This window comes from Oncorhynchus mykiss, chromosome 7 (assembly GCF_057628025.1).
Source record: "Oncorhynchus mykiss isolate SJ-2025 chromosome 7, ASM5762802v1, whole genome shotgun sequence".
In the NCBI taxonomy this organism is placed as follows: Eukaryota; Metazoa; Chordata; class Actinopteri; order Salmoniformes; family Salmonidae; genus Oncorhynchus; species Oncorhynchus mykiss.
The window spans coordinates 13,098,172-13,125,925 of NC_143028.1; the positions used below are offsets into that span (position 1 = coordinate 13,098,172).

Sequence of the window (27,754 nt, forward strand, 5' to 3'; positions counted from 1 at the left end):
ACTCCGTGTCCCTTAAGCTGCACCAGCTCGTAAAGCAGTTTGTGCATTTAATACAGACCCAAATTGATGCTCAAAGCACCAAATATTAGTGTGATACAAACTAGGCTAACAAACCTGTTCCAACCTTTGGGAGAATGTATTATTGCCATTGTCCCTAGCTACCAATGTGGGCATCCTAGTGCAGCCTGCTATAATTGTCAAATCATACGATTATATTCCCCTGAGATCTGTAGCTTGTTTGTCGTGCAATGACTAAAAGCTGTTTTTGTTCTGCTTCCCATCTCACACAATATATAACTGTTGGTCCCCCCATTTCCATCCCTGGGGGTTTTGACACATTGTAATTAGCTTCTTACTACACCCCCAAAATGGCTCACATACTCTTCTCTTTATGGATTTCTAGTATAACCAACATTTGGGTGGCAGGCAGACAAAACCTACACAGAATGAGGACACATCACAAAACAGTTGTGGAACATGTTCTTTGGTTTCAAGCCAAGACCGACCAATGGCTGATATTACAGTTCATTAGTCTCCAAAGTGTCCAATAGATGTATAAGAAAATGGTTTAAGCTACAGAACCATGGTCAACAATGACAAATAGAAGATGGGGGCATTACGATCACCACTTAACAATCACACATACTTTATCTAATGTGCCAGTTGCTGTAGATCTCTACATCTGTTCTTGGAAGGCCGTACCTCAGCATCAAAGGGGGAGTCAAATAGTGAATCACACTCAATTAGTACAATAACAGTCAAGATAATTACACAAGCAAACTACCAGTGAGAGAAAAAAACACCTTGTGACCACATCTGTCACACGGAATGCGTGTCAGCCATTAAATCGTCTATCTTTGTCTGAGGTGTATCACCAAGCCGCCATGTCCCCAGCTAATCAGTGGAGGTGTTGGCAGAAGAACGTTTGTTTCTTCTCTCCATCTACACCTCCCTCCAGAACGCCTGTCACATCAGCGGAGGTGAAAGGTCACCCCGGCGCCATCTGCTCAAGGCGGGGGTCCTCCGCCAAGAGATGCCAACCACACACTGTGCAGTAGAGTAGACCAATTAAAAACAACGTTGCCTATTTCGTTCAGAAAAATGTATGAACGTGTCACTCCCAATCCCTTGAAGTGAGTTGGATGTGGACTGCATAGTGACAGACAGGTGGTTTAAAAAACAACAACCCATTGATTACTTCCGTAAATATCTCAGAATGTGCATCAGAGCACAATTATTTTGCATTGGTGACAATGGGAGAGAAGTGAGTGAGTGTTATTATCTTTTAATCAAATCAATAAATGTGTTTATTTCATAGAGTGCATGTAGGTAGTTGGCTGGTTCTGCTTCTTCAGCTGAATGGGGGGAAAATGCTACAGGACTGTTACAATGTAACAACTAACGTAAATTACACTGTGAAAACACCAAGATGACATGTTGGCTATAAAATTATATCCCTGGTCTTCCATTCATATAAACCCATAGTAAATAGTTCTAGTTAGACATAATTCAGAAGATAGGTTAAAAAGGTCCAATGCAGCTGTTTTTATCTCAATATCAAATCATTTTCTGGGTAACAATTAAGTACCTTACTGTGATTTGAACTGAAAACATGGTCACCAGGCAGGCTAAAACTCCATACCATCAAAACGGTCATGTCGAGAAGGGCTCCAGCTTTTGTCAAATTAATGTAAAATGTTTCCAACCATAACCTAATTTTCCTAACCTGCTACGAAAAGTCAAGTCTAACGTTAATTTGACAAAATCTAGATCCCTTCTAGCCATCACCCACTCAAACAGCTCTTACACTAAAAGGGCATTATTATTACTTTCATAATTTCACAGTATTATTCCAACCTGATAGTGTGGAAATATAATTAAATTCAGTGTCCAAAAGCCATAGATTGGATTGCGAGTAGTTCCTCATATTTCTGCTCCAATCAGAAATCCACTTTCATCCTGACTCCACTGTAACTGGTCTTTGGTCTTCTTCCTCCACTGTAGGAAAGTTTCAAAATGGCCACTCCCCAGTGTACTGTATGTAGAGGGCGGAGAAGCCCAAGGCCGTCAGTGCAGTCACCAGTACAGTCAAGAGCTTCTGCCACCACAGGCAGCAGTCCATCTTCTGTTCCAGCCTGGAGCTGCTGGCCATCTACTGAAAGACCTGGGAGAGGAACAGAGGGCACCAACAGCAACCCGGGCATATTTTTAATTTGGCACCAAATGGAAGAAAACAGACCGAAACATGGTGGGACTACCTGCCCTTGTCTTCAGCTGCAAAACATTTAAAGACATTTTCCCTTCCATGTGGAACACGACCCAGGTGAAGTATCGGACCTTTTTCAGACCACAGACTGACTTCAGATGGACTTGATAGATTGAAAAGCATTTCAGCAGGCAAAGATAATAGTAAATATGAAATTGTCCTACTGATACATTTGCATAATAAGGATGTGTGTGTGTCAGTGTCTGTCGCCTGAGGTCACAACTCACCATGGTGTGCTTGTCTTGGTAGCCATTGATCTCCATTTTGTGAGACCTGTCAGTCAAAGGGCTGAGTGCCGACTTGATGCCCTCCAGCATGCGACACCGCAGCCTCAAGGTAAAGAAAGTAGAAGACCATTGGTGAACAGTCCCTACACATGCGTCCTCGAGGCCTTGTTGCTTTTAGTGACAGTCAACAAACCAGTACTCATAAAAACTGCTTTGAGTTGTGTTCTATGTGTGTACAATGGATGATGCTACCTGTGCTCCATTATTTTAGCCTCTGGGACACCCTTCCAGAACTGGGCGAGGTCTGTGCTCCCCCCACCGCTACGTGGCTCCATCTCAGCAGCCATGATTAAGAAGCGATCCTGAGGAGAACACAGGAACCCTAAGAGCCAATCAGAGAGGACGGAATTTGACCACAAACAATCAGAGGACAGCAACAATTCCACATGGGCTAGTCCTTGACCTTCTCAAAACCTGAATGATGGGTTTGTATTACATAGCGACAGAGGAGATGGAAGAATTAGGGCTACGATATGTCGTACCTCCATGCAGGGACACAGTGATTTCCATACTCTCGCCCGCCCCACAACTGCTACTGCTTGGCTTCACCCTGTACTTCTCTGGGGCTGTGGTCCGCACCTGCGGCAAAACACAAACAAGGGTGCTCTCATACGAGTACATTGTAGTGATGCAATCACACACTTAAAAAGAGCAACATGAGAACTGACCTTGAAGGCCACTTGGTTTTTGGTGACATTACTAAGCATGATCAGACATCTCTTCTCACCCTCTCTGTGGCCAAAGCACAAATCATCAGGACTGGAAAGAGAGAGTGTGGGAGTCACATATCATCTCCGTCTAGCAGCCTCAGTGTAAACAGTGGCCTCATAACCTTGAAAGGTAGTGTGAGGTCTGTGGTTGGAAACTGTGTGACTCAATTCGTTTTGGAAGTGTTTACACTATACTGTGTGTATCAGGGCAAATACACAGAATCCAAAGCTAACCTGATATAGTGTAAGTTGCCTTTGAAAGTGATGGTTGGCCTACGGGATCCTTTCCATCTGATGGAGCCATCATTGTCCCCATCCTGTGCCAAGTATACCTGCCTCAGACAAATAGAAATAAAAGACACTAATGTTACTGTTGTTGATATCATTCAATGCACTGATGATTCGAAAGTGTAACAAAGCTCAGTATTAAAACCAAGGAGTGTCGTAAGGGGAATGAAGGACAACATTTCTGGTTCTGAGTGTAGGAGAGCTCTGCACCAGAGTGTCCTTGGCCTCCTGGTCATCATCCTTTGACTCTGTGTCATCCTCTTGTCCAGTCTCTGGTGTGGGGTTCTGGAAGACGTCATCAGGCAATGGTGGGTAACTGAATTTGATTGGGTACTGGGAGAAAATGAGAAAAGAACTCCATAGTAAATGCAATGCATTTGTATTACATCAATTATTTATCAATGTAGTATAACGTACTGGTGATGAATTCTGGCAAAGTGTGTTGTTTGTATACATGCAAGTACGTGCGTGTGCACATACACAGTAGCTTTACATGAGAACATGGATGTATGACTCTTGTATGTCAGTCATGTGTCTGTCTTGTGCATCATATGCACTGTACTGAAAGTAACGGGCACGCATGTTGTCATGTTAGCCAATGGGCATACACAGATGTTTTAACATCTGCATGTGCTCAGTAGATATTTGGATGTATGGGGGTTATTGTGGCCATTGAGTGGTAAGTTACACAGTTCCTCAACATAGTTCTGGATGTCAAACTTCAGCTTGTCAGTGGCATCTTGACTCAGAGGGGGGGGGGGGGTGTAGTTAGTAGTTAGTAGTATTGACTGCAGCAGTGCCATTGAGTGGAAGCATAGCATTTTCTTCTTTAAGTGACTCACCATTCATGATCCATGGCATCTCGTACTTGAGCATTTTGTTTTGGCTGAAATGAAATAGAACACGTAAATAACACATTTTACATTCTCTGTAGGCAATAAGGGCATGCAATTGGATTCACTGAGTCCTTTTCCACTATGGGAACAAATGCACCAGGTGGAAGCCATAGGCGGCTGGTGGCAGCTTAATTGGGGAGGACAAGCTCATAGTAATGGCTGGAAGGGAATTGATGGAATGGTATCGAACCCATGGCTTCCATGCGTTTGTTACCATTCCATTTACTCCATTCCAGCCATTACTATGAGCAGTCCTCCCCTCAGCAGCCTCCTGTGTTGGAAGCCCACCAGAAGAAAGGGATACTTACAAAACAATCTAGGGTAATACACCTGGAAGCAATTGATTATATATTTGATCAAATCCATGTCCTACAAGAGAAAAGAAAAGAGAGAATTCTTATTGTTCAAATATTTTCAACAAATAAACTAATAAATCTTTCAACCCGGCATGTGAGGATAAACTTGTTTTGAAAGCACATAGCTGTACTGTATGTCTCCTGACATATTTTGAGCCCCAAGCTAAGGCATGACCCAGATTGGGCAACGGAGAATACTTTGTCTCAATGTACTCCAGACAATGCTACTGTTTATGCCGTCTTAGGCTCCTAAGAAACCACTCAGAGAGAAAAATGTTAGAATACAATTAATAGTCAGCATCTAGTATTTCAGAGCTTGCCATCTACCACATGTTTCTGCTTGTCATGCACAGTACATAATATGGAAAATAAATAACAGAACATGGATGAGTATAGAATAGGTGAGGAAAGTTCAGGTTTACCTTGGTGTCTTCCCAACGGTAGTTGAAAAGGAAACCAAAGACAAGCATTAGTGTGTAAAGATCCACTCAGTGACTTGTTAACACAATGTTTGGACATTGATACCAAGTTCCACAAAACAAATCAGCTAGAGGGGAATGAGAGGAGAGCAGACATCTTACAACGCAGCTTAAACCCGCTTCGGACATGTCAAAGATCACTGTGAGGGGAATCCCCGGTTCCCGTCGGGCGTAGCTCTCCAACCAGAAGGCCAAGTACATTTTCTTCTCCGTCAACATCTTCACATCCTTCATGTGCAACTTAACCATGAACCAGACAACATACAAGCAAACCTCAGTGGATTTCAAGGCAGATACCCAAATAGCTCAAAAAGACTACCTGTAATCCACCATACAAAAACTCAAGATTTCAAATTAGGATTGAGATTGGCATCAGGAAACTAGAATCTGAATAGTGAGATGCATGGGAAAATGATCACAGCACCCCAGAGGATGAGGCTTTTCCAAGAGATAAAATGATGAGGGTGGCCATAAATTAGGTCTCAGAAACAACATTTTCACAACAGAACCTTCTTGAATGTCAGTGTTTAATTATTATTCTTTTTTTTTTTTAAATACACACAGTTTGTTGCCCTCTTTAACATAGCCGTGGAGATAATGCATGCCAGACTCAAATAGAGACTTTTGAACAGAGCTTTCATGATGTCTGGAAGAGAAAGGGATATTAAAAAATGAATCAAACTGGACTATCAATGCTGTCTATAATAATAATAATAATAAATATTATACTTACAGTGCCTTGCGAAAGTATTCGGCCCCCTTGAACTTTGCGACCTTTTGCCACATTTCAGGCTTCAAACATAAAGATATAAAACTATTTTTTTGTGAAGAATCAACAACAAGTGGGACACAATCATGAAGTGAAACTTTTTTAACAAATCAAAAACTGAAAAATTGGGCGTGCAAAATTATTCAGCCCCCTTAAGTTAATACTTTGTAGCGCCACCTTTTGCTGCGATTACAGCTGTAAGTCGCTTGGGGTATGTCTATCAGTTTTGCACATCGAGAGACTGAAATTCTTTCCCATTCCTCCTTGCAAAACAGCTCGAGCTCAGTGAGGTTGGATGGAGAGCATTTGAACAGCAGTTTTCAGTTCTTTCCACAGATTCTCGATTGGATTCAGGTCTGGACTTTGACTTGGCCATTCTAACACCTGGATATGTTTATTATTGAACCATTCCATTGTAGATTTTGCTTTATGTTTTGGATCATTGTCTTGTTGGAAGACAAATCTCCGTCCCAGTCTCAGGTCTTTTGCAGACTCCATCAGGTTCTCTTCCAGAATGGTCCTGTATTTGGCTCCATCCATCTTCCCATCAATTTTAACCATCTTCCCTGTCCCTGCTGAAGAAAAGCAGGCCCAAACCATGATGCTGCCACCACCATGTTTGACAGTGGGGATGGTGTGTTCAGCTGTGTTGCTTTTACGCCAAACATAACGTTTTGCATTGTTGCCAAAAAGTTCAATTTTGGTTTCATCTGACCAGAGCACTTTCTTCCACATGTTTGTTGTGTCTCCCAGGTGGCTTGTGGCAAACTTTAAACGACACTTTTTATGGATATCTTTAAGAAATTGATTTCTTCTTGCCACTCTTCCATAAAGGCCAGATTTGTGCAATATACGACTGATTGTTGTCCTATGGACAGTCTCCCACCTCAGCTGTAGATCTCTGCAATTCATCCAGAGTGATCATGGGCCTCTTGGCTGCATCTCTGATCAGTCTTCTCCTTGTATGAGCTGAAAGTTTAGAGGGACGGCCAGGTCTTGGTAGATTTGCAGTGGTCTGATACTCCTTCCATTTCAATATTATCGCTTGCACAGTGCTCCTTGGGATGTTTAAAGCTTGGGAAATCTTTTTGTGTCCAAATCCGGCTTTAAACTTCTTCACAACAGTATCTCGGACCTGCCTGGTGTGTTCCTTGTTCTTCATGATGCTCTCTGCGCTTTTAACGGACCTCTGAGACTATCACAGTGCAGGTGCATTTATACAGAGACTTGATTACACACAGGTGGATTGTATTTATCATCATTAGTCATTTAGGTCAACATTGGATCATTCAGAGATCCTCACTGAACTTCTGGAGAGAGTTTGCTGCACTGAAAGTAAAGGGGCTGAATAATTTTGCACGCCCAATTTTTCAGTTTTTGATTTGTTAAAAAAGTTTGAAATATCCAATAAATGTCGTTCCACTTCATGATTGTGTCCCACTTGTTGTTGATTCTTCACAAAAAAATACAGTTTTATATCTTTATGTTTGAAGCCTGAAATGTGGCAAAAGGTCGCAAAGTTCAAGGGGGCCGAATACTTTCGCAAGGCACTGTATATAGCACTATTCATTACATAAAGACATTTCAAATCGGGAAACATCTTATCAACACCATCATGTTCAACTAGTGGAAGTATGTCAGCAATTTGCAGAATGCACAATAACAGGGTATGTGTCCTAGCCAAGCTATTCTACTGTTATTTGTTGGAGCTATATGTTCATTAATACAGCTATACATTATGGGACAAGGCCACTGGTTGACATCAAGTCCCTGTATAATGTATAAGCAAAGGTCAATCCACCATTCAGTTTGAATTATTTTCTCCACTGAAGACTCTCATCGATCATCTTCAAGGTGTCCTCCACCACAAAGTGGCGCCACTCCAGATAACCGTCAACCAAAACATCATCCTTCCCATAACCTGTCCACATCCCCGGAGTCATACTTGTCTGATGAGTCTGTGGGAAAATGGATGACACTCAGTATTATTACTCTGTGCGTTTGTGTGGTACATTGAATTCAGTTGAGCTGCAGTGCACTGCTTCTGTCTTTAAAAAAAAAATGTGTGATAGATTCAGGTTAAAATACTCGATTTATGATTGGTATGGACAACTATGCAGCATCAAAACAGTGGCATGTACTGAACACACACACACACACACACACACACACACACACCTGGGTTGATATACACTTGGAAATGTGTAAATGCACATGGATTTCAGTGTTCTCTGGAGAAATGTTTGCTGGTGTTGCGCAATCCTACTTTATCCTACTCTATACACAAACAGCTGTCCCGGGACTACATATTCGATACGAGATCGTTTTCTTGTTTCCTGTTTTCTTTTGAATGTCCTGTTTGAGAAGAAATGTTTCAAAATATCGCAAATTCTACAACTTTTACAAATAGCTTGTCAACTTTGACTATTTTTATTATTAGGCTTACCTGCTCTGATAAAGCCGATCTTGCATCTCTCGTGCTCAGAAGACAAGAAACCAAAACCAGTTGGCTGACGCGCTGTCTGGGAGGAAGTAAATCATGATGTTTCAATGTCAGCTGTTACAGACAACTAACAGACAAACTGACACAAAATGCTTAAAAGCCACAATTCCATTTCGACAGTCTGACCCTGCCACTTTGATTGGTAAAGGCAAAATGGATGCAATGATTGTACAGTATGAGGTTGGATAGTTTTCAACATATTATGTAGTCAACACTGAACGCTCAAACATTATAATGACAACAAAAACAAACAATTTAATTTTGACTACAGCTGTAGCAGAGCACATGCATGACGCACAAATTACATATAGAAAATATTCGGCACCTGTGTGTGTGTGCCACTGCCAATTGACAGGTGAACTTCTCTAGACCAGAGTTTTACCAAACTTGGTCTTGGGGCCCCCCATTACTGCACGTTTTGGGTATTGCCATAGCGATACACTCAAATAACAAACTTGCTATATATGTATTCGTTTTAACTACTATCCACTAGGTGGCACCATGTAGTCGTGAACTAAATATATATATATATATATATATATTTTTTAATTCAAAGGCTTCTGGGAGATTTTTTCTCCTGGTTCTTGGTTGCTGTATGCAGCGCGTGCGTTTGTCATCGCTTGGGTGTACTGCACTAAATGAAGGTAACTAACTATATACGTTATGTATCGTGCATTTATTCACAATGAGATCCCGTCTATAATAATGTTATAGCTATTGATGTTTGAGGATGTATCTGTTTTATTTCTGGCGTGTGTCTAACTGCCAGCTGCCTCCATCTTTGGATTGATATCGTTGTTCGCTGCTGATAACTTGCTTGCTATGGCTTCCCTGGAGCTCCTATGCTAGCCAGCTAACGTTAGCTTGTACTTGTTTTGAAATGAGGTGTATTATGACCACAATGCATTTCCCTTTACAGACACTAGCTGCGATCTAAACCACGCTGCAGGAGAAGCACCACCATGGTAAGGTACCACATTGGACCTTTTTGGTTAGCCTAGTTCTGCACATTTCGGTTAGTTTTGCACGTGAACGTTGATGAAACAATGTATGTTGGTTGGATGTTATCAATGAATCATGGTGATAACAATGTCATCCATCCTCTGTTGTCCTGGACAGGAGGACCATGGTAGCATCTACTCCTGGTTTGCCCACCCTGTGTATGGCCACTACTGGCAGCATTACCAGCAGGCTATGAACTGGCACCAGAGACACAGGCAGGCCTACAGAAAAGCCTGGGAGGCTGCCTACAGGCCAGGTTACCCCCAACAGTACCCCACTGCCCCCCAACGCTATGCAGACTGGCATGGGGGAGAGAGTGTGGGGAGGAGGGCAGAGAAGACGGTCGCTGCTAAGGACCATGTGGAAGAGGATTTGGAGGGGGGCACAGATGACGAGGAGGGGGGCGGAGAAAGTGGCTCGGACAGCGAGATCGAATGTGATGTCAGCAACATGGAGATCACAGAGGAGCTGCGCCAGTATTTTGCCCAGACTGAGCGGCACAAGGAGGAGCTCAGTGAGTGTGTGTGTGTCAGTCAGCCAGCCAGTCTCTACTTTTAAAAGTTCCACAATGAGTGTTAATAACTCTATCGTCATATTGCTGTATAAGCAGACAACTTAATGCACCAATACAACTACATTTAATGAATGAATTACATGTCATGAATTATGAAGTATTCTGAGGCTGACTTTAAAAGCCTTGTGTCTTGTGTTCCGCCCCACAGAGAAGCAGCAGCAGCTGGAGGCGGAGCAGCAGGATAATTACGTGTTGGCCGACCAAGACCTGCACAGAATATCCTGGCACAGCAGGTCGCTGCCCCCCTCTGAGCGGCCGGGCGAGCGCCGAGGCGCTGAGATGAAGAAGCTGTACGGGGAAGACGCGGCAAAGATCCAGGGTATGGAGACGGCCATGCAGCTCACCTTCGACAGAAACTGTGACAAGAAACAGCCCAAATACTGGCCCGTCATCCCTCTAAAACTGTAGCTCCACTACGGACGTCCATCTTCTTCCAATGGAGCCCACCGACACAGTTCCAGTCGAGACAACCCCCTGAAACATAGAGCTGAGAAACTGGGTCATGTTCAGTAGGGAGGAAACTGATTGAAACGGAGAGGTACTCCCTGCAACCTGATCACAAGTGCCTAAACATTCCCCTCTCACCATAACATCTTATGTCAACCAACATTTTTTGGGGGAATTTTGTTTCTGTCGTTCTTAGCCAGTTATTTCCGTTCTTCTGGTTTCACAATGAAAAGAAGAAGAGGACAGGTATACACTATTTGCATAAATGTTAAAGCTCCCCAGCAAATTGAGTTTACAGACTCAAAAGTGAATCTCTTTTTCAGGCCACCTGTTCGGTCAACAAGCATGGTTTCATGTCCAGGTAGCCTTCAATCTATGATCCTCTTATTGTTGAGGTAGTTTTTATTTTTGGGGGGGGGGATTTCATTCCTAGTTAATTCAACCCTAAATGAAGAAAGATTGCTGCTAATTTGGTTTCACTAGATTGTTTTGATATCATCTTCAGACGCTGCTTAATAGCCTCCGACTCAATGTTTGTCTGCTTCTTTCTCAACATTCGGATGGGTTGCATCTGCCTCAGCGTGCTCAGGTAGAACAATGTGTTGGTTCCTTCCTGTGTGTCTGTTTCATATCAAAATCGTAAGCTTGTTAATCTAGTTTTGAATAAAGAATGTTTGTGATGAATTGAAACTCTAAATACGTTATCAGATTTGAAATGTCAAATTCTGTGTCAGTGAGGCTAATGATCATTTATGGCCCTGTAAATTGAATCTTGGTACATTGATTTAATGGGGTCTGTGTTCTGTTATATATGAGAATCCAGCCACTGAGTGGATTCTGGCATAGTTGTAGTGATGGTTTTGGCCTGATTTTTTTTTAAATGTAACTTCACCTAACCTTAGTCTTACTGTCACAGGAAACCAGGTGGTCCAACTGCTAGAAAATAGGCCAGCACACAGAACCAGAGTTAGGTCTACACACGCTTGACATTTACATTGGGGTCATGGTGCAACAAACCATTGGTGGCATTCTGTGTCAGGGTAGGAGTTGCAGAGGTCTTCCGTCACCTGCCATTTCACTCTTAGCCCACTGGCCATGGTTGCCAAGCCAAGAGGTCAAATGTGATATTTTATAGATAATTTCCTCCCGTACCATAAACACTGAATTTACTTCTCTTGTCCCCTTCAAGTTTATTACATTTCACAAAAATACCCCCCCCAAATAAAAATAAATAACATTACTATCCAGGTGAGATCACATCTGGCAGTGATTGGGAGTCCCATTGGGCTGCGCACAATTGGCCCAGCATTGTCCGGTTTTGGCGGGGTAGGTCGTCATTGAAAAAATACTTTGTTCTTAACTGACTTGCCTAGTTAAATAAAGGTTAAGTAAATTAATAAAAATACATCAAGAATGTCATAGTAGAGATCAAAATATGTTGAATGCAATTTTGTTGCAGACATTAGTAAGCTTTTCTATTGACTAAAAAAGGCCCAAGGCCCAGCATCGACGTCACTCACCCTTCCCCAGTCCCTACGGGATGGGGTGCATTGAATTCGGGGAGAGCGTTCGTGCACTGGTGCTCCAGCGCGCGACCTGCTACCCTGCACGAAACAGCTCCCTGCTTGCATAACTTTTTGATACATCGCATCCGCCAAGCACTGAAGTTCTACGAAAGTAACACAATGGGTAGGTGCAATTATTCATACCCAAATACTTTCCTTTTCGTTTCTTCAACTGGAAAAGACATGCCTACACATGTTGTCTTTTTTTTTTACTTCTTCATGCTTGGGTACGTTTTTAATGTCATAGCAATAGTGTTCAACAGGTTAGAGTGCTCGATTTAGTAGGCGGGGCCTACAAGCACGATCAATTGACTAAGGCGATGTTAAATGGATTTCATTCATGGTGTCAAGTATAAATTCTATCATCTGAACTGCGCTCTCATAGTTCATTTGCCTAATCTAGTCTACAGGCTAATGCTGAGCACGTTCTGTGATTTGACTGATTTTACGCAACAACAATAAAAAATAATAATCCAATAAACTAATAGGTTTACAGAATGTAGTGGCCTACAGTTACTAAATCGTTTTTTATTGTTTTGTATTCTGTATTATATTTGATATTATATCAGCTTTTTCTGTTTACACTAACACATTAAGTGCATGCGGTGACAGATCGTGTCTGTGTGAATCTGGGTGCACGTCCTCGTGTGTCCTGGCCCCTGTTGTAGCCCAAATGGATGGGAAAGAATTCAAGTGATCTGTCTCAGCTGTGGCCTTGGAATAATTCATTGAATACTGTACATTCTCCGCCGTGTATCCATGGAGTCTGATGGCAGACTACTCTCTGCCCCAACAGAGCCTGGGGATATTCTCGTTGCTGTGTGAGCGCTGAGTTATAAATGCAATGAATGAGTTTGACTTGTGACACGGACTGAATAATCAAAAGGGAACTATCGCGCTCTACACTGACTGACTACCCATGAGGATCTCACTTATTTGTCACTGCCCTCTCTGTTGAATGGAACCCAGATAGCTTTGTTTCTAGCCATGTCGTGTCATTGTTTCAGCCTTGGTCTGTTATGGCTGATCGTGACAGATTTGCATGACACTGGCTGTGCTCTCTAGCAACAGCAGCCTTTAACACTCTGACCCAGGGAGGCAGTGACGTTAGCCAACCTCTCCAACAAGACACCATCTCTCTCTCTCCTCTCTGGTTGGTTAGGAAGCTGTTGAGTTACTGCTTCATACCCTGAAACTATTCCACAGGTACTGTGGAAATGAGAATGTGTTCTCAGTCAACTTACCTGGTAAAAAAATGGCCATTGTCTATTTAACTAGGCAAGTCATTTAAGAACAAATTCTTATTTACAATGACAGTGGGTTAACTGCCTTGTTCAGGGGCAGAATGACAGATATGTACCTTGTCAGCTCGGGGATTTGATCTAGCAACCTTTCAGTTACTGGCCCAACGCTCTAACCACTAGGCTGCCTGCTGTTGATTGTGAGTTGAGCAGCGAAGAGCCTCTTAAACACACACTTGACGAACACAAGCACATACACACACACACACCCTAGGTGAACTAACGTAGGATATTTGGATAAACAGAGGACTGGAGCGGAGGTCTTTACTCCTCTCTCTTTCCTCTTTTACTCCACTTCTCACTGTAAAGAAATCTCCATGACTGCCATAGGCTGTCTGGCTACTGTAGCCATGCCTGTGGTAGGAGTCATTTCTGAGACTTTCATGCAACCATTGGTTTCTCTGGTCTCTGAGATGGAAGATGGAGGGATCGTTGAGATGACTTGTTGCCATAGCGACACCTATGTATGCTGGGAGTTTAAAGGCACCATCTCAATCCTGTTACGTGTGATCTGGGGACACTCATGTGCGCGAACATACACACACACATACACAGGCCGAGCATGCCCATTTGTAGCCCTGTCAATCTTTATTTCCATCTACATGGGAACCATAATGATGACGATACTAACCTCCGAGGCCTGTACGTTCTCTCTCCTGCAACAATACTTATTATTGGCCTCTGAGTGATCGCTGTAAAGGATTCCATTGGAGCGACAGGCTAGGTGCAGGTGCAACATTTTAACATTTTCCTGGGTGGTGGGGGTGCGGGTTGTTTTGAAGCAGAGGCCCTGGTCATGTGACCCTGGCTTCCTGGCGAATATATGAAATGGGGAAGGGGGGGGGGTACCTGCTGTGGGGATGTGATGTGACATCATGTTGAGCTGCCTGCAGTATCTGGGCCAGAGGGATTATGGGGCTAGTCAGATAAAACAGTGGGGGGCGGGGTAGGAGGGCTGGGTTAAGCATGTCAGCAAAGACAGTGGTGAGATATTGTGAGTTGTTAAGGGAGACCCCACAGTCCCGCCTCAATTTCCATCCTCAGCTCCTTGGCTTTTGAGCTCTCTGACTAGAAGATGTTGTACGAGATAGACGGGAAAGCAAAATGCATTAATGATCTGTTTTATCAAACAGTGGTTGCTTCTCGAGAGGAGAGTTGTGACCTGTCCCCTGAGTTATTCAGACACTTTTATCCCAATGTGTCTCCATTCCTGGGATCTCAGTGTTTGTCTTGAAGTCTCTTGAACCTGCAAACTCCCCTCCCCTCCTTTTATGACTCCCCTACGTATGTAACTCCCCTCACCTCCCTATATGACTCCCCTACGTATGTAACTCCTCTCCCTATATGACTCCCCTACGTATGTAACTCCCCTCCCTATATGACTCCCCTACGTATGTAACTCCCCTCCCTATATGACTCCCCTACGTATGTAACTCCCCTCCCCATATGACTCCCCTACGTATGTAACTCCCCTCCCCCCTATATGACTCCCCTACGTATGTAACTCCCCTCCCCTCCCTATATGACTCCCCTACGTATGTAACTCCCCTCCCTATATGACTCCCCTACGTATGTAACTCCCCTCCCCCCTATATGACTCCCCTACGTATGTAACTCCCCTCCCCTCCCTATATGACTCCCCTACGTATGTAACTCCTCTCCCCTCCCTATATGACTCCCCTACGTATGTAACTCCCCTCCCCTCCCCTCCCCATATGACTCCCCTACGTATGTAACTCCCCTCCCTTTCCTATATGACTCCCCTACGTATGTAACTCCTCTCCCTATATGACTCCCCTACGTATGTAACTCCCCTCCCTATATGACTCCCCTACGTATGTAACTCCCCTCCCCTCCCTATATGACTCCCCTACGTATGTAACTCCCCTCCCCATATGACTCCCCTACGTATGTAACTCCCCTCCCTTTCCTATATGACTCCCCTACGTATGTAACTCCTCTCCCTATATGACTCCCCTACGTATGTAACTCCCCTCCCTATATGACTCCCCTACGTATGTAACTCCCCTCCCTTTCCTATATGACTCCCCTACGTATGTAACTCCTCTCCCTATATGACTCCCCTACGTATGTAACTCCCCTCCCTTTCCTATATGACTCCCCTACGTATGTAACTCCTCTCCCTATATGACTCCCCTACGTATGTAACTCCCCTCCCCTCCCTATATGACTCCCCTTCCCTATGTAACTCCCCTCCCCCCTATATGACTCCCCTACGTATGTAACTCCCCTCCCTATATGACTCCCCTACGTATGTAACTCCCCTCCCCTCCCTATATGACTCCCCTACGTATGTAACTCCCCTCCCTATATGACTCCCCTACGTATGTAACTCCCCTCCCCTCCCTATATGACTCCCCTACGTATGTAACTCCCCTCCCCTCCCTATATGACTCCCCTACGTATGTAACTCCCCTCCCCCCTATATGACTCCCCTACGTATGTAACTCCCCTCCCCTCCCTATATGACTCCCCTACGTATGTAACTCCTCTCCCTATATGACTCCCCTACGTATGTAACTCCCCTCCCTATATGACTCCCCTACATATGTAACTCCCCTCCCTATATGACTCCCCTTCCCTATGTAACTCCCCTCACATCCCTATATGACTCCCCTACGTATGTAACTCCCCTCCCTATATGACTCCCCTACGTATGTAACTCCCCTCCCCCCTATATGACTCCCCTACATATGTAACTCCCCTCCCTATATGACTCCCCTACGTATGTAACTCCCCTCCCTTTCCTATATGACTCCCCTACGTATGTAACTCCTCTCCCTATATGACTCCCCTACGTATGTAACTCCCCTCCCCATATGACTCCCCTTCCCTATGTAACTCCCCTCCCCTCCCTATGACTCCCCTACGTATGTAACTCCCCTTCCCCCTATATGACTCCCCTACGTATGTAACTCCCCTCCCTATATGACTCCCATACGTATGTAACTCCCCTCCCCTCCCTATATGACTCCCCTACGTATGTAACTCCCCTCCCCTCCCTATATGACTCCCCTTCCCTATGTAACTCCCCTCCCCTCCCTATATGACTCCCCTACGTATGTAACTCCCCTCCCTATATGACTCCCCTACATATGTAACTCCCCTCCCCTCCCTATATGACTCCCCTACATATGTAACTCCCCTCCCTATATGACTCCCCTTCCCTATGTAACTCCCCTCACATCCCTATATGACTCCCCTACGTATGTAACTCCCCTCCCTATATGACTCCCCTTCCCTATGTAACTCCCCTCACATCCCTATATGACTCCCCTACGTATGTAACTCCCCTCCCTATATGACTCCCCTTCCCAATGTAACTCCCCTCCCCTCCCTATATGACTCCCCTACGTATGTAACTCCCCTCCCCTCCCTATATGACTCCCCTTCCCTATGTAACTCCCCTCCCCCCTATATGACTCCCCTACGTATGTAACTCCCCTCCCTATATGACTCCCCTACGTATGTAACTCCCCTCCCCTCCCTATATGACTCCCCTACGTATGTAACTCCCCTCCCCTCCCTATATGACTCCCCTTCCCTATGTAACTCCCCTCCCCTCCCTATATGACTCCCCTACGTATGTAACTCCCCTCCCTATATGACTCCCCTACATATGTAACTCCCCTCCCCTCCCTATATGACTCCCCTACATATGTAACTCCCCTCCCTATATGACTCCCCTTCCCTATGTAACTCCCCTCACATCCCTATATGACTCCCCTACGTATGTAACTCCCCTCCCTATATGACTCCCCTACGTATGTAACTCCCCTCCCCCCTATATGACTCCCCTACATATGTAACTCCCCTCCCTATATGACTCCCCTTCCCTATGTAACTCCCCTCCCCTCCCTATATGACTCCCCTTCCCTATGTAACTCCCCTCACATCCCTATATGACTCCCCTACGTATGTAACTCCCCTCCCTATATGACTCCCCTACGTATGTAACTCCCCTCCCTATATGACTCCCCTTCCCTATGTAACTCCCCTCACATCCCTATATGACTCCCCTACGTATGTAACTCCCCTCCCTATATGACTCCCCTTCCCTATGTAACTCCCCTCCCTATATGACTCCCCTTCCCTATGTAACTCCCCTCCCTATATGACTCCCCTTCCCTATGTAACTCCCCTCCCTATATGACTCCCCTTCCCTATGTAACTCCCCTCACATCCCTATATGACTCCCCTTCCCTATGTAACTCCCCTCACATCCCTATATGACTCCCCTTCCCTATGTAACTCCCCTCACATCCCTATATGTCTAGGGATGGATGCTGGCTCAGCAAATTGTCGGCCCACACCGTATAGTTTAGCCAGAGTTAAGGTGAGGAAACTAGAGTTGCAGGAGTTTTCAGTTAGGCAGCGTCTGAGAGCCAAGTCAGACGCGACCGGCAGAGTTTGCATGGATGTACATGTGTGAGTGGATCTGTATGTGTGTGCTCTAGTTAATCTGTGTGGGGAGTGAGTATGAGCAGATAAGGTTGTCAGCAGGATTGGGAAAGGTGCCGCCAGAACCTACAACTAACTAAATATCAACGGGGGGTTGATATTTAGTTACTAAGGATGAACTCTCTCCAGCATCCACGTTCAGAGTCCCTGATGAGAGGGAGCTAGGCGTCTCCTTAGTGACCGCCAGCGTAGGGGCGGGGCGAGAGCGTGCAGAGAATGGCCTGGTGGGAAAGTGGGTCATCCTGACAGATTACGTCCCGTGTGCCCTGTCCTCTCTGCCCCGTCTAACCAGGGGAGCAGAATTAGGAGTCGCTGCTGTGTTACAGCCCTCCATGTCCCCCTAGTCCCAGCTGTGGTTGACTTAATCAGAACACCCATAGGCACTCTCCCAGCCAACGTTTCCCTTTTACAGGGAGCAAAGTCAATTAAAACAGCCAGGATTAGATGAAGCTTCAGCAGGAGGCTCCTAATGCCCACTCCCAGATAATGTGTATGTGTGTTTATATGTGTGTGTGTCTGTATTAGTTAGCTTTTTTGGTTGCTGGTGTTTGATCAGTCGTCTGTGTATCGATGAAACTCCATCCCCACCCGATAGGCAGTATATAGACACGCATATCATCACTGGACAGGTTGCTGCTATCCCAGGTGAGTAGGATACGAGACTCAGACGACGGTTCAGAGAGGGTTCAGGGGTCAGACAAGGGCAGCCCATTGGTGGAAACGCAGTAGGCTGGAGTAGGGTGACCGAATGGGGGTCATGAGAATCATGGGAACTTGTTCAAGAACATGGGTGTGTCTCAAATTGCACCCTATTCCCAATATACAGTAGTTCACTACTTTTAGAGAACCATTAAATAGGGAATAGGGTGCCATTTGGGATGATACAGATGCATGCAGAATGCCTCTAGGGGTGGTGTGCTTGGTGTTCTTGGTGCATTGAGAAAATCCTGTTTTCTCTCCTTCTTTTCTCTAATGGATGGAGAGCCCCGCAAGCGGTGGAGGGGAGCAGGTCCTCGGGGGCTTTATATAACTCTGAGAGGGAAGGAGACAGAGACAGCTTGAGGCGTAAACAAAAAAACATGACCAAACATGACCAAACGTGTTCCAAAGCCTCTGTCAGGGTGGCCATCCACTAACTCTGGGGAGAAGGTCTGTAGATGATGCCATTAGTTGACCTGCTGATGACCAAGACAGAACATCCACCCACAGGGCTGATTATATCTAATGCCGTTTATTTTCCAAACTTGACTAGGCGCTCTTTACAGCCATCCGTATTTAGCTCGGGATTTCAAAGATTTGCACTTCGTTGACTTCAGCTGTCGGAGAGAACACAGAAGACGTGTCCTCGGAACCGATCGCATCATTAGATTCATAGATTTCAATCAGCTATGACTGTCGTCATGTTGACATGTCACCATAGCAACAGCGATTGACATCCACCTTGGGCTGACATAATCTCTCTGTTGAGTCGATATTTGAATTGACTCACATGTTGACTTGTAGAAGATCGGACCGATCCATTTTGCCAAGTCAGACACACATTACATATCCTTTAATGGAATTGGTTAAGTTTTGTAAACCGATTTCCAAAATGGAGGTGCTTTGGGAGTGGGACAGAATTAGAGGACATAACTGCAGTGTTGTTTCCAGGGACATCAAAGGGAGGCCAGGCTGTTCCTTTCTCCCCATTAACTCCACATCGGAGGGCATAATGGAGCCGTAATGGCCTCATTACTGGGAGAGTGACGACCCCATTGTGGCTCCAGCGGCTCTAGTTCCTCTCTGTTCCACAGTAATGAGGAAGGAGAGGCGTCCCGGTCCCGCTCCTTAATTCATATTCAGAGGTTTTTTTTTAACTATTATTTTGTGGTCATAGGAAAGTAAGTAGTGATATCCTCTGAGGAATTAAAGGCACGATTCCATTGTTGAGCTCTTTTATAAAGGGAAGCCATGTGGCTGACATCTTTGGTTCAGTGCATTTTCTGGGACATAAAATGAGTCAGCAAAGATTAGTGATCAGGGTGGCCTGATCTAAAGAGAGAGCGACAGAGAGAGTTAGTTATTGGCCTGTCTAGACCGCATTTGTTAGTCCTTAGTGGATAATTCAGTCAGTATACAGGATGCAGTCATATGGCTACAGAGGATTAATATACAGGGATATTAAATCCCTACATTCCCCAATGACCCTCCCAACCACAGACTAACCATAGAAATATAATAACTAGAACAGCTGTTTTTGGTTTGACACTATGGTCAAGGATTCTATGATTGGGGCTGATATCTACTCTACTTGACCAAAGCCCAATGTCTAACTCTGCAGGAGATTTCCAGAGAGGATATACAGTATTGGCTTGACCTGTTATATCTCTTAAATTGGAACAGATTGGATCCGAACCTCAAAGAGTGCGTGTGTGTGTGTGTGTGTGTGTGTGTGTGTGTGTGTGTGTGTGTGTGTGTGTGTGTGTGTGTGTGTGTGTGTATTATGTGTGCAGAAGGAGAGAGTGCCAGGGCCCACTGTATCTCATCTTCTGGACAAGTGCTTAATCTGTGACCCAGCATAAGGGATTATTGGATGTGGGGGGAAATGGACCCTGAGGTTCACCCAGGAGGTTTGCTGTTTGCTCCCCCTCTATGACCATTGAATGGTGTGTGTGTGTGTGGGGGGGGGGTGTCTATGTGTGCATGTGTGTGTGACGATATTCAACCTTCAGGAGCTATAGTGTTGAACTGCACTGCCCAGTGCTCAGCTCAGCCTGAGCCTCCATGTGAAGATTTTTCCACCACATATTGGACCCTCAGAGTCTGACTCCTGATGACATTCTGTAAAACACCTGTTTGTGCTCTGAAAGCCCCTTTCCTGGACAGTTGTGTGGCTCTGCTACAACTGACAGTGCACGAGGCTTTGTCCAGCTAGACAGCAAGCATTTGAGCTGCATTAGGCCACGTGCATCAGAATTAATACCTTATTTAAGAGGATTCGGGGCAGATGGCGTCCCTTTGTTTGAGGATGTGTGTGTATTAGAAAACGAGCTGAACAATAGTACACAGAGCAAATGAATTCAAATTAAATATGAATATGTAGTTTTTTCTTTGTAATTTTATTGTCCAGCATTAATTATCTTATATTTTGTTAGGATGGGGAAGTCTGTAACCATCCCCCAAACTGTAGGCCTATACACCAGAACTACAGATCAAATAAAGCCTAGACTATTCTGTATTATATTCTCTCTCTCTCTCAGTATCTCCTTCTCCCTCTCTCCTCATCTCCCTCTCTTCTCACTCTCTCCTGTTCTCCCGCATCTCCCTCTTCTCACTCTCTTCTCCCGCATCTCCTCATCTCCCTCTTCTCCCTCTCTCCTCTTTTCCCACATCTCCCTCTTCTCACTCTCTCCTCTCCTCTTCTCCCACATCTCCCTTTCTCCTCTTCTCCCACATCTCCCTTTCTCGTCTTCTCCCTCTCTCCTCATCTCCCTCTTCTCCCTCTCTCCTCATCTCCATCTTCTCCCTCTCTCCTCATCTACCTCTTCTCACTCTCTCCTCTTCTCCCACATCTCCCTCTTCTCCCTCTCTCCTCATCTCCCTCTCTTCTCACTCTCTCCTGTTCTCCCGCATCTCCCTCTTCTCCCTCTTCTCCCTCTTCTCACTCTCTCCTCTTCTCCCACATCTCCCTTTCTCCTCTTCTCCAGCATCTCCCTCTTCACCCTCTCTCCTCTTTTCTTGCATCTCCCTCTCTCCTCACCTCCCTCATCTCCCTCTTCTCCCTCTCTCCTCATCTCCCTCATCTCCCTCTTCTTTTCCCTTTCTCCTCTTCTCCCTCTCTCCTCATCTCCCCCTTCTTTTCCCTCTCTCCTCACCTCCCTCTTCTCCCTCTCTCCTATTCTCTACTCTCTGTAGATCACCCACTCTCTCTTTCTAGCCCTCTAGTCACCAGATGGAGAGTGGGCGGTGTGTGTGCGTGTGTTTTTGTGTGATAGCTTCTGTGCGTTAGTGCAAGTGCATATGTGAGCGTTGACGTGTGTGTATTTTTGTGTGTCAGTACTGTGAGTTTGCACATTGGTGCATGTGTGTGCTAACAGATACAGCCTGTGGTGCAGTAACCTATAACCCTGACTTTAGGGGGGTGACCACCTCACTATCTGTATATCTCTCCTTTTTTCTCTATCTTTCTCTTGTTTTCTTTCTCTCACCTGTGTGATATAGCTGTACACTCTTAGAAACAAATGTGCTATATAGAACCTTATATAGAACCTTGAAGGGTTCTTCGGCTGTCCGGAAAACCCTTTGAATAACCCTTTTTGGTTGCAGGTAGAACCCTTTTGGATTCCATTTACAGAGGGCTCTACATGGAACCCAAAGGTTTATACCTGGAATAAAAAAACGATTTATCATATGGGGACAGCTAAAGAACCCTGTTGGAACCGTTTTTTCCACAAGTGTAGGGATGCTATGTGCCTGGAGGCAGGGATGGGTCATGTGGTTGAGTTCATTCTATACTATAAAATAGGGTGGGCGCTCAAAAATCTACCGTGATCAACGTTTTTATCCATCGCCGAATTGGGATTGCAAGTGACATACAGCCAAAGCGTTAGCTGGCATCGTTTAGGGACCACTAATCTGTGCAAAATCGGACAAGACCTTTGAATCTTGAAATGGGATTGTAGCCTAGTATATACAGAGGAGCTAAGCTTGCAAGGGAGAGAGGGTGAGGGAGGGAGAGAGGGTGAGGGAGGGAGGGAGGGAGAGAGAAAGAGAGAGCAAAGTCAGAATCCAAAAGACAGGGAGAAAAAGTATTCAAAGGAAAAGATTCCAAAATGGATGGGACGAAGCCAGTCATGGAGTCTACCACAGAGGAAAACCAAGAGGAGAGGGAAGAAAGCAAAGGTACGGAATGGTCGTAGTTGTGATACGTAGCATTTTTGCGCGTTTCAACCGCACTGTTTGACTACTGCGCGATTTAACCTACTTGCAATGGCTTCGCTTCACGTGACACAAAAGCGCTGTTTTCTCCTCCGGCACCGTGGGGCATCTGTTTTGTTAATTAAGAGCCTTTTGCAAATGACAAAGAATATTAAATAACATTCATGTTTTTTTTGTGTCCCATCGACGTTGATTTTTATTTGGACATGTTTTGCGCGACCAAGATAGAGGGGAGGGCGGAAGGCGCGCTCTCGGTTTTATGGAGCAGAGTTAATGCCAATTTGCTTGGCTTTGCTGCAGCCATGTAGAATCACCATTACCCTGCTTTTCAATAATGTGAAAATTATAAATTTGTCGGGTGGCCCATCAAAGGCGGGGTTGTCTTCTTTGTATTTTTTTGTCTCAGGTGAGCGTATTGGTGTGGGCTAATGGGCAGGTGCATGGACCACTGCTGTCATCATTGCGAAATAACCGTTTCACAAAGGGATTTTGCCATAGACGTGGTCCTCAATGTGACTGTCATTGTTATCTTTGGTTTATGGAATAGAGAAATTAGGATTTGGGTCTTTTGTTCGAGTATAAGAGAATGGATGCAGCGCAGGGCGCCCGTGTGTTGACGACCCGTGTGTGATGTTGATAAAAAAAAATTAAAAAAACACATCCCTCTGTGAATAAGGGATCAGCGACACATAAACTGGGGTCCCGATCCACTTGACACATACCGAGCTCGGTCCTCTCGTTTCACATGATAACACTCGTAAAAACGGCAGCTTTTGCCCACCATTGTTCATGGAATGACAAATTATAAATGGTAGCCTTTAGGCAAGACATAATATTGTTTCCGATATATGATGGGTTGTCGTTGCCTTTGTCCATTTACCAAGCAGGGGGTGGGGCCGACTCAATTTGCCCAATGTATAGGAATGTACATAGGGATTACATTTGTTTTTGATATAGGCTATTGGGGCAAAATAACACCCTTGTCATTACCTCTCGGTAATCAGATAACAGGCTGAATTGTCCATCACCTCAATTAGGCTACACTATTTTACGATCACTATTTCAATCAATGTGTTTTATACAGGCTATCCCTTGGCGCTACAGCCTACTAAATCTAACAGCAGCTGGTTATATTACCTCCCTGTGGCTGAGGTCAGGAGTTGAATGCACAAATCTGATCCTAAATCAGTTCTTAGGGGGCAGTGTTATGTAGCAGCTAAAGCTGTGTCCTCAGGGCTGCTCCTTTACCCTGCCACCCCATCCATCCACCCTTCTGTTTCTAGACATTTAACCCTACACTCTTCAGGGAAAGAAGTGTTCCAAAAGCGTTCTTAGGGTGTCCTCATAGGAGAACCCTTTTAGGTTCCAGGTAAAAACCATTTTTGGTTCCAGGTAGAAATGGACTTATTTGGAACCAATTAACCAAAAGGGTTATACCTGGAACCAACAAGGGTTCTTCAAAGGGTTCTCTTATGGGGACAGCCGAAGAACACTTTTAGGTTCTAGATGGCACCTTTTTTTTTCTTCTAAGAGTGTACAACATACACCAAGGCTTTCTCCCCATCCCCCATCCATTCAATGCGTTGTTCAGATGTGGTTACGTTTGAACATGTTTTACATAGAGATTTACATTCAGTAGGGATAAATGCTACATACTGTATGTCATAGGGCTTTCCATAGCCAACAAAAAGCCTACATTGACCTAACCATAATTACTAACACTAACCAAATCCGTGTTTGGGAGTAAGGAACTATACATGTAGATTTTGCAGCAGCTTGGTGGTAGTTGGAACTCAATTCAGATCTTGACAGTGTTTTCAGTAGTTAATTACTGTTTTGCCATGCATATTGCAGTGTAGCTAACTACTGGAACTACACACTACTGTTTTTGCTAAATTAAAATATGGGTGAAGTAGGCTATAGCATCCTTGCTTTTTCAGCATCAGACCTGCCTAATTCTCACTTAAAAGGGTTTTTGTGTGTAATAGGCCACATCACACGTGATGTTAACATCTGACTCCACAGTGGTCTGTTTTTGCATCTTCTAGTCTATGACATTTCAGATTTAGATATTATAATTGATCAAAAAGTAGTTTGGAGGTAGTGAACTACAATTTCAACGTAACTTTAGATAAGTCAACTATGTTTTCCTTAAAGGGTAGCTTTAGTGTCGTTTAACTTCAGTTTGAAGTAGTTGGTAGCTTAGTAAGTTGTATTTTCAGAGTAGCTTCCCCAATACTGTATAACATCTCCTTATGAAGTTCTCCTGTGGTGAATCATCTTACATGACACTTGCGGAACTAACGTTCTACAGGATATGTAGCTTATCTCTACAAAAGAAATGTAACATGATATCCTATGGTTTGGTTAGGGGTATGGCTGTGGATGGCATTCCCAGTGAGGGAAGGGGCTGTGTGGCTGGCAATGTCTTCACGATCTACAGCTGGAGTATATTCTACAACTGTTGACGTTGCACCATAATCCTCAGCATCTCTAAGATGGAAGAGATTTATAGGGACAAGGGCAAGCAGTTGAAGCTCTACCATGTCATGTAAGAAGCTTGTGTCTTGCATGTTTCAAGTGCCTCGCCTCCATTGGGGATCCAACAACATCAGTTGCACAGTAACAGCTGTAGATTCAGGCAACCAGACAGCCTCGAGGTATCTAACCAAAGCGTTCTTGTAGGCCTAACACCTCAGCTGAGGCATCCGTCACAATTTCTAATGTAATCTGATCAAAGATGTGACCTGACATCCCAGCCCCTTGCAATGGAGTCTATGAAACATATCTGTTTCAGTTGGGCTTAATTGTACTCCAATATAGTAGAGGCTGTGAGAGAGAGTTTAAATTATTATAGGCTACATCCCTACTATCTGGACCTGTGGTGCCTCAGTACAGGGACTCCTCTCTGACCCTTTTGTATAATACAGGATAGTTAGTTATTCTCTCTCTCTCTCTCTCTCTCTCTCTCTCTCTCTCTCTCTCTCTCTCTCTCTCTCTCTCTCTCTCTCTCTCTCTCTCTCTCTCTCTCTCTCTCTCTCTCTCTCTCTCTCTCTCTCTCTCTCTCTCTCTCTCTCTCTCTCTCTCTCTCTCTCTCTCTCTCTCTCTCTCTCTCTCTCTCTCTCTCTCTCTCTCTCTCTCTCTCTCTCTCTCTCCTTTGGCCTTTCCTATTCCCTCCTCTTCCGCTCACTCTCTGCCACCATTTGCCGCTCGGTCAGTTCACCTCCGTCTCTCCCTCCCCCTCTTCTTCTCTTTCTCTCTATGATGTCACACTGACTTAGCCAGGCATACACCTCCTATTCTCCCTGTATCGCACAGGAAAGTAGGGAGGGGGCAGGGGGGTAGTATGTTCTCTCTTACGTAACGCGTCGCTGCGTTGCCATCCACATCTTCAGATCACAACCGTGAGGGATTACATCATCATCACCACGGCGATAGGGCGCAACAGTGGAGAGCTGATGGGTTCTGTATAATATATGAGTCGTAGAGCATTTTTCTCACTACCGTTCAAGCTTAACGCAGGCAGAACACTCGCAGCGCTATGCTCCCTTGTACTAGTCCCTCTACTGTACTGAACCTCTGTGTAAAGATTCTCAATGCAATGTATCCAACTGCAGGATAAGTGGATGCCATCAAATCAAATTATATTGGTCACATACACATGGTTAGCAGATGTTAATGCGAGTGTACGGAATGCCATTGGAATGTAGCACTGTAGGTGGTGTGTGTGTGTGTGAAATTCCCTGGTTACATTGAATGCTGTTACATGCACACAATAATGCAATTTTTGTGGAAAGTCAGATTAATATAATAGTTTGATTTAAACGTTTACATGCTTTGGAAGAAGAATGATTTCCCTAATAATCCTGTTTACATGGATACATCTGAAACCAGACTACCTGATGGGACTGATGGGATAAATGCAGAACATCGACAATCAAAATAAACGTTCTACCACAGCGGCCATTTCTTTTTTTATTTGGACATATAAAGTTTGTATGTGAAAACTACACTGAACAAAAATATAAACGCAACATGTAAAGTGTTGGTCCCATGTTTCATAGAATAAAAGAGGGGGGCGGGGGTTGTTGATGCTGAGAAGTATTTCTGTCTGTAATATAAAGCCTTTTTGTGGGGGAAAAACTCATTCTGATTGGCTGGGCCTAGCTCTCCAGTGGGTGAGCCTGGCTCCCAAGTGGGTGGGCCTATGCCCACCCCTGGCTGCACACCTGCCCACGTTCCGATTTATATTTTTGTTCAGTATACTTTGAGACGCATACATTCAGTTGTCCCGAACTCACTTCACTCGAGTTAAAGAGAGAGGCTCGCTCGGCTGATGCTAGCATATGCACAGATCAAATACACAACTGGAACGCCGATTTTTAAGTTGTTTACATATCCTAATAATTAGCTAAATTGCTCAGAAAACCATAGCCGTATGCTTACTTCGATTTTGACCTTACCCCAATTAAGATAAGCAGAGGAAGGTGTTTGAATGACTATTGCCTAATCTGCCTACTGCCATAATCAGTTTAATATACAATTATTACTATGCATGTAAAAGTACTGATTGAGACACATTCAATGGTGATGACAGTGTTGAGAGTGGGCCTATGTGAAATATTGTGACCAATGTTGATTATGAGTCTCATTAAGATTATCAATGGAGAACTAACTTCTTAGGTGTCTTTGTTTTCTTGATGAGACTCTGCCTCTATCGGCGTGAGCGGGGCGCGATGTCACAGAGTGTCTAGGGTGGCGTTCTGCTATCTCCATGACAACATACTGTATGTAGCCAAGGAGGTGCTATAAGGGCATGTTCAAGACAAACACTCACCCACACAGTCATTCAGCTCACAGAAGGGTCCGGAAAGGTCCAGCTGAGGCCCTGTGTATATAAAGGTCCCTAACC

General features: G+C 44.6%; 3 protein-coding genes across 6 annotated transcripts in view; 2 read left to right on the forward strand and 1 right to left on the reverse strand.

The window, feature by feature from the left end:
• Positions 1-1,269: 1,269 nt before the first annotated feature.
• Positions 1,270-7,226, reverse strand: LOC110528804 (motile sperm domain-containing protein 2-like). The gene is made up of 9 exons (XM_090240323.1): positions 4,756-7,226; positions 4,394-4,437; positions 3,762-3,884; positions 3,498-3,595; positions 3,222-3,312; positions 3,036-3,132; positions 2,746-2,875; positions 2,494-2,596; positions 1,270-2,164 (listed from the first exon to the last, which is right to left on the reverse strand). Exons 2-9 carry the CDS (start codon positions 4,394-4,396, stop codon positions 2,153-2,155), a joined length of 657 nt encoding a protein of 218 aa, XP_090096449.1. The 5' UTR covers positions 4,397-4,437; positions 4,756-7,226; the 3' UTR covers positions 1,270-2,152.
• Positions 7,227-9,095: 1,869 nt separating this feature from the next.
• Positions 9,096-11,261, forward strand: LOC110527430 (gem-associated protein 8). The gene is made up of 4 exons (XM_021608692.3): positions 9,096-9,198; positions 9,474-9,519; positions 9,674-10,070; positions 10,279-11,261. Exons 2-4 carry the CDS (start codon positions 9,517-9,519, stop codon positions 10,536-10,538), a joined length of 660 nt encoding a protein of 219 aa, XP_021464367.2. The 5' UTR covers positions 9,096-9,198; positions 9,474-9,516; the 3' UTR covers positions 10,539-11,261.
• An 833-nt stretch (positions 11,262-12,094) lies between these two features.
• LOC110527431 (neuronal membrane glycoprotein M6-b) overlaps positions 12,095-27,754 on the forward strand; it is a 35,231-nt gene continuing 19,571 nt past the window's right edge. Inside the window, exon 1 of one of the 4 annotated variants that reach the window (XM_021608696.3) lies at positions 12,095-12,266. In XM_021608696.3, coding sequence (XP_021464371.1) covers positions 12,263-12,266 — 4 coding nt within the window. In that variant the 5' untranslated portion in view covers positions 12,095-12,262. Of the gene's footprint in view, positions 12,267-22,356; positions 22,807-27,754 lie in introns of those variants that run through there. The other 3 variants (XM_090240325.1, XM_021608694.3, XM_021608695.3) reach the window with 3 other exon arrangements.